The sequence below is a fragment of the Engystomops pustulosus genome, chromosome 3, assembly GCF_040894005.1.
Source record: "Engystomops pustulosus chromosome 3, aEngPut4.maternal, whole genome shotgun sequence".
Lineage (NCBI taxonomy): Eukaryota > Metazoa > Chordata > Amphibia > Anura > Leptodactylidae > Engystomops > Engystomops pustulosus.
The window spans coordinates 105,213,480-105,231,420 of record NC_092413.1 but is presented as its reverse complement, the minus strand read 5'-3'; the positions used below and the strand labels follow the sequence as shown (position 1 = coordinate 105,231,420).

Here is a 17,941-nt window from a genome sequence, read left to right as displayed (position 1 = left end):
TACTACTGCCTGTAGTTTGCATTCTGGTAGACTCTCAGCATTGTTTGACCAGAACAAGGGTACAGCGGGTCCACATGGGTAGCAGTTTATAGAGTATTGTGCTGTGCGTATAAATCACTGTATTATCTGCCTCCTGAACACACATTGCTCACACAAACTTTTATCAAATCTGAAAGGCAGGTAGCAAAGTGATTTGTATACATAACACACTATTTTGTGCACTTATTGCCAAGCCCGGGCCTTATGTCAGCACTGCTAAAAATGGAGCAGCAACACCTATGGATATACCTTCGTATTAAGCCCTTCCCTCTACACAACTTTCTGTGCGCTGAAGACACCTTGGATTTTTTTTTGTTTTTTTGTGGCCAATGTCACAGGGTTGATAGTGTTGGTACTGAAATTGTAGCAGAATATATGGCCGTTATATTTTCTATTGTATGTAAAAATTCCATCCTTAGGCTTCTGATTTTATGGTCAGTTGCATCCTATGGTCCAGAAAATACAGAATTAACTAGAGGATTCTTGGCAAGGAAATAATGTGTATCTGATGTGCAGTTTGATTTGTTGCAGATTCATATAAGGATTAGATTCGATCATTGGCACTAATCCGCGTAGAGATAATCGGGCTGGCTTCTTCTCCACAGTAGAATGCATGCTATTTATACTTGTAGATATTTTTCACACAAACAACAATCTACCTATTATGTTCCAGAGTATTATAGTAACAACTTCCACACTTACATCCTGATTCTACAAAGACATTGAATTAATATAATAAAACAACAAGGAACAATGAACAAGGACTAAAAATCTATAAAGATATAACATTTTACCTGAAATTAATGCTTCTGCCACTTCAGAAAATGGTCCAGGTCCAGCTGAGGTATATGCTTGTACCTAGAATACAACAACATGAGTGTTTTCATATCCTTATTTCATAAAAGTGCTACAACTTGAAATCTGAAGACATACCATAGTCATGGTTGTAGATAAGCTATCACCTCAGCTATTTTACAATTGATTTGCTTTATTGAAATAAACTAAAAAAACATGTGAAACCGTGGTGCACAAGACATAAAGTCACAAATGAGTGTAGATTAGGATCACATTGTACATAACAAGAGTCCTTATATAAGATTAATACACAAGCAAACAAGAAAGCATCTTATAACAATTGAAAGAGGAAACAAGAAAATAGAAGAAGAAGAGAAGAAAGGTGAAGAATCCTGCTTGAGGGTGTTAGCTGTGGTCACTAAACCTATAGAGAAAGTAGAGAGGCTGCACTGTGGGAAGAATGGAAATAGTCTACAAAAGAGACCAAATCACCAAAAACTTTCAAGGGGTATTCCCATTTCAGCAAATTAATGTTATTGTTTGCATTATAAAAACGTATACAATTTTCCAATATACTTTCTGTATCAATTCCTCACTGTTTTCTAGATCTCCCTTCTCTTTCATTCTATGGAAAGCTTCTATGTCTACTACTAGTGGATAGAAATCTGACCATGGTGACATAACTGCACAGCTCATTAGTATCACACAGATTAATCGGAGCTGTGTTGTAACGGTGCACTTGTGTAACCATGGACAGATTTCTGTCCACTGGAAATAAACATTGAAGCTTTCTATAGGACAGCAAGCAGAGATCTGAAAAAGTGAAAGGTATTGAAACAGAAAGTATATTGGAAACTTATATAACTTTTTATAACAAAAACAGTAACATTATATTTGCTGAAATGGGAATATAGCTTTAAGGCAAAACCACCATAAAGCAGTTGCACACACTGAAGCAGTTGAAGAAGAATGCCCAATTTCCAATAAATAGACAGCTTCAAAACTTGAGTTGAGTGAGTGAGTGCTATCTGGCAAATTGCACTTAAATGAAAACACAGAAGAAAGTGGTAGATGTACAACAATGTTCTGCAATCTTCCAACAGTTAGAGATCAGTGAATCGATTAGAACAAAGTGGAATTCGATAAGAATTTCGGAATTCGATTTGTCACCAATCTGATGTTTACCCTAATTCGTGGGAACGAAGCCCTTCCCCATTTTTGTAGCTAAATGAGCGCGAGCACAACGTGTTACATGGGGAAGGCGAAAGGAACACCCTCGATGACATCTGTAGCGTCTAGCTACTGTGCTATAGCGATTTCTGCTCCAATCCCAGGGTGTGCGTTTAGGGAAATCTGTATACACCAAATAGCAGTTCTTTTTTGTTGCTGAAGCGACTAAGAAGAAATCTGTTTCATATCCACACAGCTGCTGTAGTAATTTCTGCCCCTCTCCCAGTGTGTGTGTTAAGGGGGATCTGTATACCCCAAATAGCAGTTATTTTTTGTTACTGAAGCAACTAGGAAGAAATCTGTTTCATATCCTCACAGCTGCTGTAGTGATTTCTGCTCCTCTTACAGGGTGTGCGTTTTGGGGCATCTGTATAACACAAATTACAATAGTTTTTTGTTGATAAAGTTGAGAGCAAGAAATAAGTGTCAAATCCACATAGCTTATAGAGTGATTTTCGCTCCAATTACAGGGTGTCTGTTGTGGGGTATCTGTATAACGCAAATTCCCATACATTTTGTAGCTAAAGTTGAGAGCAAGAAATACTTTTCAAATCAACGTAGTTGATTAACCACTATGTCAGACCGAGAGGTAGCAGGTGCAGCAGGCACAGGTCGCAGCACAGTAAGGGGATGTCACAGCAGGGGTGACTCTGTGAGGCCAGAACTGCTGTTGTCATTTAGCGGCAGTGTGTTGATTGGTTGACTAGGTCACCTAATTCTTCAAATATAGCATCTGACAACCCCAGCCAAGAGTCCATGGGTTTGTCAGATACAACATAGGAGAATAGCAGTGACAGGAAAACGCAAATTGACCATGATAGCCGATCGCATTTGGGAGCCAGGTATAGCAAGGGATTAATCAATGTCAGGCGAAGAGTGTCAGCTTGTGCGACATCCAGCAAAATAGGCAGCAAGTCGCTTCTGTGGCCGTGAGTCAGCAGGGTGGCAGCAGTGCGAGGACGGGAGCCAAACGGCCGCGGGGTACCAATCCAGCTTCGGAGGCCCAAGTAATCAATGCTACAGGGGCTGAGTGAGGCAGCGGCGTTAGTAGTCACGCAGTGCAGAGTGTTCGCAGTAAAATCACCACCTCAGCGGTGTGGCAGATTTTTGTTAAGACACCAGAGGAGCCGAGCGTGTGTATATGTAGAATCTGCGGGCAGAAAGTGAAGCGTGGCCAGGGAGCTAACATTGGCACCACGGCCCTGCTTCAACACATGCAGCGTCACCATCCAATGGCCTGGGAGAAACGTTTAACAGATGTGGAGGTCCATCCTGCCGCTGCAGCAACAGCAGCAGCACCTAGTGGCACACATGCCATTTCAGCCAGTCATGGCTCCAGCACCTCTGCCGAAGGGAGCTGTTTGTCTTTGACATCATCTCCCTGTCCAGATGCTCCCGCTGCTCACTATGCATGGCACCAGCAGTCGTTGAAAGAGGCAATTACAAAGAGACAACTGTATGTGTCCAGCCATCCTAAGGTGCAGAAGCTGACCGTGCTCTTGTCCAAGTTGTTGGTACTGCAGTCCCTCCCTTTCCAAGTCGTGGACTCTGCTCCTTCAAAGAACTAATATCTTGTGCCGAACCGAGGTAGAGAGTTCCAAGCAGCAATTTTCCAAAAAGGCAGTGCCAGGCCTTCACAAATATGTACAACAGAAGGTGAGCCAGTCCTTGAGCTTATCAGTTTCTTCCAAGGTGCACGGCAGCGTGGACATGTGGAGCTGTAACTATGGTCAGGGCCAGTACATATCCTTTACAGCCCACTGGGTGAATGTGCTTCCCGCCCAGCCACACCAACCACAAGAGACGGCGCTTTCACTTTTTTTATGTTGTCAAACTGCTACTCCTGTTCTAGTGTCCGTCTCCTACTCCTCCTTCTCCACCACCACCTCAGCCTCCACAGGTGCTGCTCCATCATACCACATGTACAGGGAACAGCAGTGTCACGCAGTTCCACACCTGGTTTGCCTGGGCGAACGAAGTCACACAGGGGGAACTGCTCGTTGCATTTCCCACCTCCATATGTTACACCGCCTGTATGAACAGAGAAAAGATATTAATGATTTTTTGATGATGCAAGCGGACCGGAGTACTCCCCTATGTAACTTTGATGTCAGCCACTGGCAGCTCATGCATGACACCTGCCAATTGCTCAAGCCCTTTGAAAAGGCCACGATATTAGTACTACTACCAAGGCTGCTGTGGGGAGTTGGGGGACAGGAGCAGTAGCAGCTCCATCAGCAGCAACTTAAGTCTGGAGTCCTTAATGAGCAATGTCACGGCCGCACCCGTGATCCTCGATACGGATCGTGGGTACATCCGTGCCCTTCCCTGCGGCGCGGCAACTTCTGGCCTGGACTTACCTCTCCAACGCAATCCAACTGCCTGACTAGGCCACACACTTCCCTGCTCACTTGGGTGTGTGCCGGCTCTTCAAGATTTAAAGGGCCAGTGTTCTCCTGATTGGTGCTGGCTAGTCCGGCACCTCCCTTCTTTCCACGCCGGATCTTCAGCATTCTACAAGGAACTTCCAAGGTTTCCACACCTCGCTTCCCACAGCGGTCCCTGTTGAAGAAAAAGCCCTCCCAGCATTTCCAGACGCTCCTGTCCTCCAGAGTTTCCAAACACCACCGTGTTTCCTGTCTCCAGCGTTCCCAGATGCTCCTGGTGGCTACCATGTTCCCAGCATTTCCAGATGTCTCCAAGCCATCAACTCTCCTCCAAGGACCTGTCCGTTCCTGTCTGCCTGGGTTGTGTGCCTGATTCTTGCTTCCAGCTCATCCTTCCAACCCGTACTCCTGCTGTCATCCCAAGCTCAGACTGTGTTCTTCTACCCCTGTTTCCCTGGCTGCCACTGCGGGCCTAGTCGCATCTGTGGAACTACCTGGTGGCATCCCCCCCCAACGGAGAGTGGGTCCAGAGTCTCACCCACCCCCAGACTCTGGACCCACTCTCCGTCAGCGTCCAGGAACCGAATCTTCTTTCACTTGAAAAAGAGAATATACCCGGTCTTGTTGTGCGCCTACCGTTTCCGACCCTCCCAATTTGACTCCCAGACTCCAACGGGCATAGTCCCCTGTGTTTGGAGAACACAATGAAACATCGGCTGCCACTGACCATTGTCCTTCCAACCTAACCCTAGAGTTGAGCCTTGTTGAGCACAACTCGACCAGGTGAGCAACCACTTAACCATACAAAACACCTGTAACCAAGCAATACTACCCTATGAGCGCTATTTTGTTTTATCTCTGCCACTTTTTCATTACCCCAAGGAGAACCCACTTGACCACCAGTAATGTGGAGAGACTGACCTTTGTCAAGATGAATCAGGCTTGGATCGGCCAGGGTTTCAACACACCAATGCCTTATGCATCAGATTAGATCAGCCATGATGCCTCGCCCAAACATTGAGAAATGGGTCTGGATTCTAACTACCTGCCTCAGTCACTATTCTGATGGTGCAATGCGCCTGATGCAACATCTGCTGCCAGTTGCTCCATCTGCTTCCCACCATCTTTACCAGGGACTAGAATTGTCCGCCACCTCCACAATCAGTCATTGTTCCACTCTGTGGGCTCCTGCTGCTGCTGCTGATGCCACCTCCACACTCGATCATTGTGCCACTCTGTGGCCTACCATGTTGCCGCCATCTCCAGTCTGTCATTGTGCCACTTTCTGACCTCCTGCTGCTGCCACCTCCACACTCTGTCATTATGCCACTCTGTGGTCTACCAGGTTGCTGCCACCTACACACTGTCATTGTGCCACTCTGTGGCCTACCATGTTTCCGCCACCTCCATAATTTGTCATTGTGCCACCTCAGCGCCCTACTCATTGCTTAGTTTTCCCCTTCATTTCATCTGTTAGAAGGAATAAAAGGATGGATAGCCAAAAGCAGGAGTGGATACAGAACACAGAGGACATGCAAATATCCCATTTACTGGTCATCTGCAGCCAGGAAATACCTGTTTTATAAAGTGATTTGTCATGATTCGTTCCGGGTCAAATCGAATATTTTGAAAAATTCGGCCAATTGGATCGAACCGAGTTACAACAAATTCTCCCATCTCTACCCATTGCTTTCTATGTGCTATGCTGTGCTGGATATGCATTCAATTTTGGACTTGCATTTACCGCTGTTGAGCTTGGGCATGCACCTGGAGTTGTAATCTACATTGAGCAGCGAGATGACCAACTTCTGTGTTTTTGCAATAAGCTTGCTAACAATTTTTAAATAATAATTAATTACCGGTAATTAATAAATAAATATGTTGCACAGCACTGACTGTAGCACCTATTCCCAATCTACACTTGTCTAGTGTAGTTATATTTTTTCTTTTTATGCAGGGTTTTCAGCAGAGACTGTATAATAAATCTGAACATTTCAATAGATAATATATAATAGGGGTAACTGATTGTACATTAGACTTTACCTGAAACTGAAGAAGTCCTGGAGGTAGATTATGGAGAATAAATGAGCCAGATAATGTTGTGTTCACTGTAACCCATGAACCAAGTCTTTGAGAAAACTCACTCTCATTGATTACTCTGTAGGAAATTGCAAAGTTTATCAGCACACCATTGCTCTTAACTGGCGGGTCCCATCTCAGCTCCACCCTTACATCAGTTATGTCAAATATGTTGTCATTTTGTAAACGATAAACTCGAGGGTTCAAAGGTGGTGAAGGAACTGTAAAGAAGAAGAAGCAGTGTCAAAGAAAATGTTCTTAGTTTGCTATATCTATTCTATATTTATTTCTTGTCTGCTTTAAACACCTCAGATAGCTAAAGGATAATTCCCCTTTAACGTTGAGGCTCTTTTTCATTTTTGCGTTTCCATTTTTTTTCTCCCCACATTCAAAAGTCCATCACTTTCTTATTTTTCCATGTACAGAGCTATGTGAGGGCTTCTTTTCTGCGTACCAAATTGCACTTCATAGAGATGGTATTTAATATTCCATGCCATGTACCAGGAAGCGGGGAAAAAAAATTCAAATGCAGTAAAAATGGTGAAAAAACACATTTGCATCGTATTCTTGTGGGCTTGGATTTTACCGCTTTCATTGTGTGCCCCAAATGACATGTCTACTTCATTCTTTCGGTCGATGCGATCACGGTGAAACCAAATTTTATAGGTTTTATTATGTTTTCACACATTTACAAAAATTAAAACCTCCTGTACAATTTTTTTTTTTTTATTTTGACCTCTTCTGGTGATTATTCCCGGTGATAAACCCTGTAATGGAAAATATGTCTGAAACACCACTTTATTTAATATTGCGGTACTTACAAAATTTAATAAAAAGTGATCAAAATGTCGTACAGTCCCCAAAATGATAATTTTTTAAAACCTATTAAAACCAAATAAAACCTATATAAATTTGGTATCCCTATAATCTCACTAACCCAACCGACTCAAAGAATAAATGGGAGGTGCCACACAGTGAGAGCTGTAAAAGCCCACAAGAATATGGCACATAAGCATTTTTTTTGACTGCATTTGGAAAATGAAAGGCACAAGGCATGGAAAATGAGATACTGCGGAAGTACAATTTGTTAAGCAGAAAACAATCCCTTATAAAGCTCCGTAAATAGTAAAATAAAAAAGTTATGGATTTTTAAAGAAGGGGAGCAAAAATGGAAACATCGGCGGGAAGAGGTTAAAGATTAAAAGACTATATCAAACAGGAAGTTACCCAATTCACTTGCTCCATGAGTCCCTTCCCTCTGGTGCCTTACCCTGTTTTTCTCTTTCTTTGAGCCAGTTACAGAGGAAGAAATTTACAGGGTTCTTTCATATGCTTGCCCCATTTCCTGCATCAGAAACTCTATCCCTTACATCCCGTAAGTTCCCTAGTATTCACTTCTCACCTTACTAAAATCTTTTACCTCTCTCTTTTTTTGTCTTTCTTTCTTCTTTAAAGCATGCTGTTGTAACCCCATTACTAAAGAAATCTTCCCTGGACCCCGCCCAGTGGTGTTAACTACTGACCAGTCTTTAATCTTCCTTTCTTCTCCAAATATCTGGAATGCCCGGTCTTTTCTTGACTGACACATTGGGGCTTATTTACTAAGCCCCAATAAGCTTATTTACTAAGCTTATTTACATTTTTCAATGTTTATGAGTTTTGTGACAGGTATTTAATCAGGGATTATGTCGCACGGAATCGGATTTTGCCGCAGTTGCGCCGACTGTCATGCGACAAAAATCAGGGGGGTGCCGTCGGCCGATTCGACTGATTCGGACTAAGGATTTAACAATCAAATTGTGTCGCAAGATCAAGCACTTACATACAGCATGAAGAAGAAGGTGAACTCCATCGGACCTGAGCGGGGAAGAGAAGCATGCACGATATCGGGCACACAATCTTAGTGATTCATTCCCCAATGCATTCTCATCAGACAATGCACTTTAGGTGAACTCCTCCGGACAGGCAAGTACATTTTCTAAATAAAAATGTGTACCATGAACTACTTGCTGTTTTTACTCAACATGTGTTTATTGCATAAAATTGCACATCACTAACAATTATTATCATAAAATGAACCATAAAATTTAACATAAAATTGAACATAAAATCATATTGTTATATATAATATAATATCAGTGGAAAATCACCATAAATAGTATTGGGTAAGTAATGTGAGATCTTACTTTGTATTCTTATAATATTGCAATCAAATGGCACTTTTGGCAGAGTGCCTGGTTGCAGCCTACAGCACTATATATCGCAGCGTGTGAACACTAGATAGCGCAGTAAATAAACAGTTGGTGTCACCAAATAAAACCAAATAGATAAAACTGTGCATGCATAAAATAAAAATAGTCACTGAATAACTGAGATCCAGACCAGGATATGGGGCATGTTACTACAGTACTTCCAATCGTTGGTAAACAATATATCTGCTATGTCCGATAGATTGTTTCAAACAGCTTAGGAATTGTCTCTTAGGTCTCTTGTGGTTATTCCAGATGGGTAATATCCTTATAGGTTATGTATTACCTGCATCGTTTTTTTGCTGCCACAATGCCTCCACTGTGCTACGGCACCACTGCAGACTTGGGACGCTGTGTACTCATGCTCTCCTTCCTATTTCCACGTTCTGATAGACACGTTCAGCCCACAGCTGAATTACTCCAGGTCCTAGTGCTGGTGTCTGGTGTAATGGAAGCCGGCTTCCTTTTGAGATAATTGTCCCCATTATCCCCAAATTTGCCCCAAATGATTTCCTAACTGCTAAATCCATAGGAAACTATTTTCTCCTCATTGTATCCTCCTAAGGACATTTCACTCCATTGTCCCGAAGTGCTCTCTTGGTTTTCTTCCTATCTCTCTGTTCATACTTTCAATGTATCCTTTTCTGGGTTTCTCTCTTAGGCTCAGTCCTGAGACCTCTTCTCTTCCTCCTCTACACTGCCGCCATTAGACAAACCATTAGCACATTTGGTTTTGGGTATTATCTATATGCTCATAGTATCCAACTATATACTTTAAAACGTTACATCACGCATGCCTTTCTGAAGAACACCAGTGATTGTCTCTGTGCTGTCTCTAATCTCATGTTCTCTCTTCTTGAAACTTAATCTTTCCAAAATGGAACGGTTATTAACCAACCCAACCCTGACCCCTCCATCACCCCAACTGCAGGTCAATTGTCTTGCAGTTGTGCTCGACCCTGACATCTCCTTTGCACTATACATCTGTAATAATTTCTATCAACCTTTCTTAAAACTGCAACCTCTTAAATTCTGATTGTTGCACTGGTTCATTTTATAGCATTTACTGGGGACATAACCTTGACTGTTGGGCAATGGAGGCATCACTGTGAATACACTCCGTGTATTATTATGGCTACTGGGGGCATCACTGAGACTGCTGTCTAGTGGGGTCATCAATGTAACTGCTGACCACTGGGGGCATCACTGTAAATACTGGCTACTGGGGCATCACTGTGACTATTGGCTACTGCTGGCATGCTGTAACCACCTGCTACTGTAAGGATCATTGTGAATACTGGCTACTGGGGGTGATTCTGTAACTGATGGCCACTGGAGGCATCACTGTGACTATTGGCTACTGGAGGCAATATTGTGGCTACAGAGGACATTCTTGTGATTGCTGGCTACTGGAGGCATCACTGTGACTGCTGTCTAGTGGGGTCATCACTGTAACTGCTGGCCACTGTGGGCATTACTGTGATTACTGACTATTAGAGGCATTCTTGTGACTGCTGGTTACTGGGGTCATCACTGTGACTGCTGGCTACTGGGGACATCACTGAGACTGCTGGGCACTGGAGGTATCAATGTGACTATTGGCTACTGGGGGCATCACTATGATTGCTGGATACTGTAGAGATCACTGATTACCAGCTACTGGGGGCATCACCTAGACTGCTGGGCACTGAAGGCATTCTTGAGACTAAAAGAGGCATCACTGTGAGTACTGGCTACTGGAAACATCACTGTGATTGCCGGCTACTGGGTCATCACTGTGACTACTGGCTACTGGTGGCAACTTGTAACCACTTTCTACTGTGGTTACTGTGGGGGCACTATTACTATATTGGCTACTGTGTGGGAGCTGTAAATGCTGTAGTTACTGTAAGTTTATTGGACTTGGTTCTGGTGGTATTTAAAGGGGTATTCTCGTCTGGGCACTTACATTCAGTTTCACTAATCTTCCAAATATAAACATTTCTTCAATTGGATGTTATTAAAAAAAATGTTCCTGTGTGAAGATAATTTGTCATAAATATAGTCATGTTGTCCCTTAGAAACCAGATAGCTTCCTCGGATACGACCCCGTCACACTCTGGCAGCAGTGGCTAGACATGCGCTATAGAGACCTGCCTGACCTCCTGGATTCAGCGATCATTACCACAGGACGGCTGTGGGACCTGCAGTAACTCCCAGACATTTCATATACAAAAATGTTTTGTTTTTTGTTTCTTTGTGCAATCACTCCAGCAGAGGTGGTCGTTTCTGAGGAAGCTATCTCGTTTCTAAGGGACAAAATGACTAAATTTATGAGAAATTATCTTCACACAGGAACATTTTTTTTTAATAACATCTAATTGAAGAAATGTTTAAATATGGCATATTTATCAAACTGAATGTGAATGCTCAGACGAGAATACCCCTTTAAGTATTGAACTTGCTTAATGGGGTTGTAATTATGGTATGATCTTGGCTCTGGTACTGTCTTTAACATGATTCTAGTAATTTTTATACAACATTTTTATATTTATGGGTTGGTAAAGGGGCTGTGTGTGTCTGTATATGAGTTAATGAGTTAATTAAATTATTTTAACCTCCAAAAGATTTTTAAATATGTATTAATATAAAGTGCGCTTTAAATAATAGGTGAACTATCACCGGACTGCTTGGAACGCAAGATGGGATGGGCTTCTCACTCCGGAGAGCCTGTTAAAAATTTTAAACCCAGTCCTGATCTAGACTGCTGTAACTCCCTACTAATTGGTCTTACAGATACTAAACTCTCTCCTCTACAGTCTATTCTTAATACAGCAGCCAGACTTGTAGTCCAAAAGCTACACAGATGCTTCCAGCCTGTGCCAGTCAATACACTGGTTCCCTGTCTACTTCTGAATATAGTATAAATTAGTCACCCTCATCCACACGGCTTGGCAAAGTGCTGCACATGTCTACCTCTCCTCACTAATCTCTATCTATTTCCCAACCCGTGCTCCTTGATCTACTAGTGATCTTAGATTTTCTTTTCGTTAATTCGACCTCCTACTCATTTCTCCCGGAGTTTTCCAAAGCTTTGTCAATTCTCCTGAATGCTTTACCCCAGACTATCAAACTAATACCCAACCTTCAAACCTTCACAAATGCTCATAAAACCCATCTCTTTAGGCAGACCTAACACATACCCTAACTGCATGAAACTTCCGTGCTCAGCTTTCATTTTTACCCCCACCCCCCTACCCACAATCTGTAAAGCTCTAAGGAATATTATGGCACTATATAAAGAAAGATTATTATTATTATATTTTATCTTTATATTAGTTGTAACTAGAGATGAGCGAACATACTCGTCCGAGCTTCATGCTCGTTCGAGCATTAGCGTACTCGAAACTGCTCGTTGCTCGGACGAATACTTCGCCCGCTCGAGAAAATGGCAGCTCCCGCCGTTTTGCTTTTTGGCGGCCAGAAACAGAGCCAATCACAAGCCAGGAGACTCTGCACTCCACCCAGCATGACGTGGTACCCTTACACGTCGATAGCAGTGGTTGGCTGGCCAGATCAGGTGACCCTGGAATAGACTAGCCCCTGCCTGCGCTGCTCGGATCATTCTGTGTCTTGATGCCGCTAGGGAGAGAGCTGCTGCTGGTCAGGGAAAGCGTTAGGCTGTTCAATTAGAATAGTGTTAGGCAGGAGTGATTCTACAAGAACCCAACAGCCCTTCTTAGGGCTACAATAACGTTATACTTTTTTTTTTTTTATTTGCAGCTAGTACCATATTGTGAGGAATTTGCAGGGGGACTTGCTACCGTTGTGTTTAGCGCTTAGTGACACACATATCCACCTCAAACACCAAAGTGGGAAAATTTATTAGGGGTTTGATTTCAATTAGGCACAGTCTGCCATTTACTTTTTATTTTACGTTTATTTTTTCATAACTCAGCGTCATCTCATCTGGCATAGCAGTGTGCTTTCATACTTGGCTAGAAAATAGCCATAGGAGAATCCAAACGGCTTACTTAGGCCTACAATAGCGTTATATATATTTTATTTCTGGTTGATCTGCTGGTGGCTGTCCTTGCTGCAGTGCATCTACTACCATATTGTGAGGAATTTGTAGTGAGACTTGCGACCGTTGTGTTTAGCGCTTAGTGACGCACATATCCATCGCAAAGACCGAAGTGGGAAAATTTATTAGGGGTTTGATTTCAATTAGGCACAGTCTGCCATTTACTTTTTATTTTACGTTTATTTTTTCATAACTCAGCGTCATCTCATCTGGCATAGCAGTGTGCTTTCATACTTGGCTAGAAAATAGCCATAGGAGAATCCAAACGGCTTACTTAGGCCTACAATAGCATTATATATTTTATTTCTGGTTGATCTGCTGGTGGCTGTCCTTGCTGCAGTGCATCTACTACCATATTGTGAGGAATTTGTAGTGAGACTTGCGACCGTTGTGTTTAGCGCTTAGTGACGCACATATCCATCGCAAAGACCGAAGTGGGAAAATTTATTAGGGGTTTGATTTCAATTAGGCACAGTCTGCCATTTACTTTTTATTTTACGTTTATTTTTTCATAACTCAGCGTCATCTCATCTGGCATAGCAGTGTGCTTTCATACTTGGCTAGAAAATAGCCATAGGAGAATCCAAACGGCTTACTTAGGCCTACAATAGCGTTATATATTTTATTTCTGGTTGATCTGCTGGTGGCTGTCCTTGCTGTAGTGCATCTACTACCATATTGTGAGGAATTTGTAGTGAGACTTGCGACCGTTGTGTTTAGCGCTTAGTGACGCACATATCCATTGCAAAGACCTAAGTGGGAAAATTTATTAGGGGTTTGATTTCAATTAGGCACAGTCTGCCAGTTTCTTTTTATTTTACGTTTATTTTTTTAATAACTCAGCGTCATCTCATCTGGCATAGCAGTGTGCTTTCATACTTGGCTAGAAAATAGCCATAGGAGAATCCAAACAGCTTACTTAGGCCTACAATAGCGTTATATATGTTTTATTTCTGGTTGATCTGCTGGTGGCTGTCCTTGCTGCAGTGCATCTACTACCATATTGTGAGGAATTTGTAGTGAGACTTGCGACCGTTGTGTTTAGCGCTTAGTGACGCACATATCCATCGCAAAGACCGAAGTGGGAAAATTTATTAGGGGTTTGATTTCAATTAGGCACAGTCTGCCATTTACTTTTTATTTTACGTTTATTTTTTCATAACTCAGCGTCATCTCATCTGGCATAGCAGTGTGCTTTCATACTTGGCTAGAAAATAGCCATAGGAGAATCCAAACGGCTTACTTAGGCCTACAATAGCGTTATATATTTTATTTCTGGTTGATCTGCTGGTGACTGTCCTTTCTGTAGTGCATCTACTACCATATTGTGAGGAATTTGTAGTGAGACTTGCGACCGTTGTGTTTAGCGCTTAGTGACGCACATATCCATCGCAAAGACCGAAGTGGGAAAATTTATTAGGGGTTTGATTTCAATTAGGCACAGTCTGCCATTTACTTTTTATTTTACGTTTCTTTTTTCGTAACTCAACGTCATCTCATCTGGCATAGCAGTGTGCTTTCATACTTGGCTAGAAAATAGCCATAGCAATAGGATAGCATCGTTTGGTTTTAAAAACTAAAAAACACAAAAAAACACAAAAAAAAGTAAAAAAAAAATTAAAGTTATAACTTTCATTTTCAAAATGTTTAACCCGAGGGCTAGGGGTAGAGGACGAGGGCGGGGACGTGGGCGTCCAACTACTGCAGGGGTCAGAGGCCGTGGTCCTGGGCGGGGTGAGACACCACCTGCTGATGAGGGAGCAGGGGAACGCCGCAGAGCTACACTCCCTAGGTTCATGTCTGAAGTTACTGGGACTCGTGGTAGAGCACTGTTGAGGCCAGAACAGTGCGAACAGGTGATGTCGTGGATTGCCGACAATGCTTCGAGCAATTTGTCCACCAGTCAGTCTTCCACGCAGTCCACCCATGTCACCGAAATCGGCACTCCTCCAGCTCCTGCACCTCAGCCTCCTCCCCCCCAGTCTGCCCCCTCCCAGGAAAATTTGGCATTTGAACCGGCATACTCTGAGGAACTGTTTTCTGGACCCTTCCCACAGTCACAAACCACTTGTCCGGTTGCTGCTGAGCAATTTTCCGATGCCCAGGTTTTCCACCAGTCGCAGTCTGTGGGTGATGATGACCTTCTTGACGTAGTGGAAGAAGTGTGTAAAGAGGTGTCCGACGATGAGGAGACACGGTTGTCAGACAGTGGTGAAGTTGTTGTCAGGGCAGGAAGTCCGAGGGGGGAGCAGACTGAGGGATCGGAGGATGATGAGGTGACAGACCCAAGCTGGGTTGAGAGGCCGGGTGAACACAGTGCTTCTGAGACGGAGGAGAGTCCTCGACCAGAACAGGTTGGAAGAGGCAGTGGTGGGGCCAGACGGAGAGGCAGGGCCAGAGCAGGTGCATCAGCGCCAAATGTGTCACGTAGTGAAGCTCCCGTGGCGAGGGCTCCCGCGGCGAGGGCTAGATTTTCAGAAGTCTGGAGGTTCTTTAAGGAAACACCGGATGACCGACGGACTGTGGTGTGCAACCTTTGCCAAACCAGGATCAGCAGGGGTTCCACCACTACTAGCTTAACTACCACCAGTATGCGCAGGCATATGAATGCTAAACACCCCACTCAGTGGCACCAAGCCCGTTCAAATCCGGCCGTGCACACCACTGTTCCTTCCCCTGTGTCAGCGGAAACGGAAATATAGTGCAACCCACCCGCACGCCCAAGCCCTTAATGTCCACATCTCCAGATTGCTTAGCCTGGAGATGCTGCCCTATAGGCTAGTAGAGACCGAGGCCTTTCGCAACCTCATGGCGGCGGCCGCCCCTCGGTATTCGGTCCCCAGCCGCCACTACTTTTCCCGATGTGCCGTCCCAGCCCTGCACCAGCACGTGTCAGACAACATCATCCGTGCCCTGACCAACGCCGTTTCTGACAAGGTCCACCTGACCACGGACACGTGGACGAGTGCTGCCGGGCAGGGCCACTATATATCGCTGACGGCACATTGGGTTAACTTGGTGGAGGCTGGGACCGAGTCTGACCCTGCGGCTGGTCATATACTGCCGACGCCGAGGATTGCGGGGCCTACCTCGGTCCAGGTCTTTCAGGCCTACTATGCCTCCTCCTCCTCCCACCCCTCCTCCACCTCCTCCTCCGAACTACCATCAGTGGGCATGGCGCCATCAGTCGCTAGCTCTAGGCTATATAAGATATTTCCTCTACCCTGTTACTTCGTTGGCAATTTGTTTACAATTTGTTTACAATTTGAGATTATACAATTTGTTTACAATTTGTTTACAATTTGTTTACAATTTGAGATTATATATGTTAATATAGCTTAACTCGCTTTGGCAATCTAGTGATCATCCTCAGTGTACTGGTGCTTGTAATAGTAGATACAATATCTAGATGTTCAGTAAGAATGTATCTTTCTAGTTCCGTAATACTTTGAATTTTATGTCTAGCTAGCATGTGTATTTCCTGTATTAGACAGTAGCAATTTTTATAGATGTTCCCTTCTTTTAGAATCATTTACTTACCTATGAACCTTGATCCCGGGTAGTGCTCCCGATTGCGCAGACCCATTGATAGTGGTTCGCAATTAATTGGAGGCACGGCCCGTTTGTCTGATCTTTACACAATAGTTTGGTTGTCCCGTTGCTAGGCTACGTTTCCGGTCGGGTGGCCTGGTCATGTGACCGTGGAGGCGGCACCTTTTCGGTCATGTGGCTGGGTCATGTGACCGCAAGACGCGGCCCGGTTTCCGAGCAACCACACAGGAAGTAGGGCGTTTCCCCTCTCTCACTCACCCAACAGAGTACTATAAAGGTGAGCGTATTTCCATACAGCAGACAGGTTAAGATTAAGACGGGTAACCGTCGAAACGCGTCAACCGTTGTTGTCTCCTCATGTTGTTTGAATTTTATTCAATAAAGAAGAAGAATTTGGCATATTACCCCTGTGGAGTGTTTCGTTGCCGTGCCGGTTCCACGTTGTTTCACTTATGCTACATGGCTATGGTTCGCCTTTTCCGAGCACCAGGACATTGCCACAGTGAGAGTACGGCCAAGACGGTCTGAAGGTTGGGTGAGCCGGCTTTATTTTTGTTACCTTTTACTATTTATAGTGGAGGTGAATCCTATTTTTAATCGTCCTAAATGATCACACAGCTCCCTACAACTACTGGGTTTCAAAGCTGGACATGTGGCACGAACTGGCGCTGTACGCCTTGGAGGTTCTTGCCTGCCCTGCCGCTAGCGTGTTGTCCGAGCGAGTTTTCAGTGCAGCTGGTGGCATCATCACCGATAAGCGTACACACCTGTCGACTGACAGCGCTGACAGGCTGACGCTTATTAAGATGAATAAAGCCTGGATTTCTCATAATTTCCAATCTCCACCAGGTGAAGGAAGCTCAACCTGAATAATTTATGCACTCCTCCTCCTCATTTTCCTCCTTCTCCTCCTCTTTGTACACTAAAGCAGAGGAAACTGGCTATTTTTTGACAGGGCCCACTGGCTCTAGCTATAGTACTTTATGCATTTAATTTTTCTGGAGGGCCACCTACCCGGTCCTCTGTTTTAAACAATTTTTGGGAGTGCCACATACAGGCACTCAATCTATTCAATTTTTCTGGAGGGCCACCTACCTGCTCCTCTGGTTTGAAAACTTTTTTGGACTGCCACATACAGGCACTCAATCTATTTCATTTTTCTGGAGGGCCACCTACCTGCTCCTCTGGTTTGAAAACTTTTTTGGACTGCCACATACAGGCACTCAATCTATTTCATTTTTCTGGAGGGCCACCTACCTGCTCCTCTGGTTTGAAAACTTTTTTGGACTGCCACATACAGGCACTCAATCTATTTCATTTTTCTGGAGGGCCACCTACCTGCTCCTCTGGTTTGAAAACTTTTTTGGACTGCCACATACAGGCACTCAAATCTATTTCATTTTTCTGGAGGGCCACCTACCTGCTCCTCTGGTTTGAAAACTTTTTTGGACTGCCACATACAGGCACTATCCAAATTAAATTGTCTCCATAGCAGCCTCCACACGTTGTCTCCATTGCTACCTCCAAAAGTCGTCCATATAGCTGCC

At 43.9% G+C, this 17,941-nt stretch overlaps 1 protein-coding gene across 2 annotated transcripts in view; it reads right to left on the bottom strand.

Moving 5' to 3' along the window:
• The window catches only part of ROS1 (ROS proto-oncogene 1, receptor tyrosine kinase), a 123,646-nt gene that overhangs the window by 41,373 nt on the left and 64,332 nt on the right, over window positions 1-17,941 (bottom strand). For both annotated transcript variants that reach the window (XM_072141714.1, XM_072141715.1), the window contains 2 exons: window positions 6,495-6,751; window positions 834-897 (listed from right to left, as the gene is read on the bottom strand). In XM_072141714.1, coding sequence (XP_071997815.1) covers window positions 834-897; window positions 6,495-6,751 — 321 coding nt within the window. The remainder of the gene's footprint in view (window positions 1-833; window positions 898-6,494; window positions 6,752-17,941) is intronic.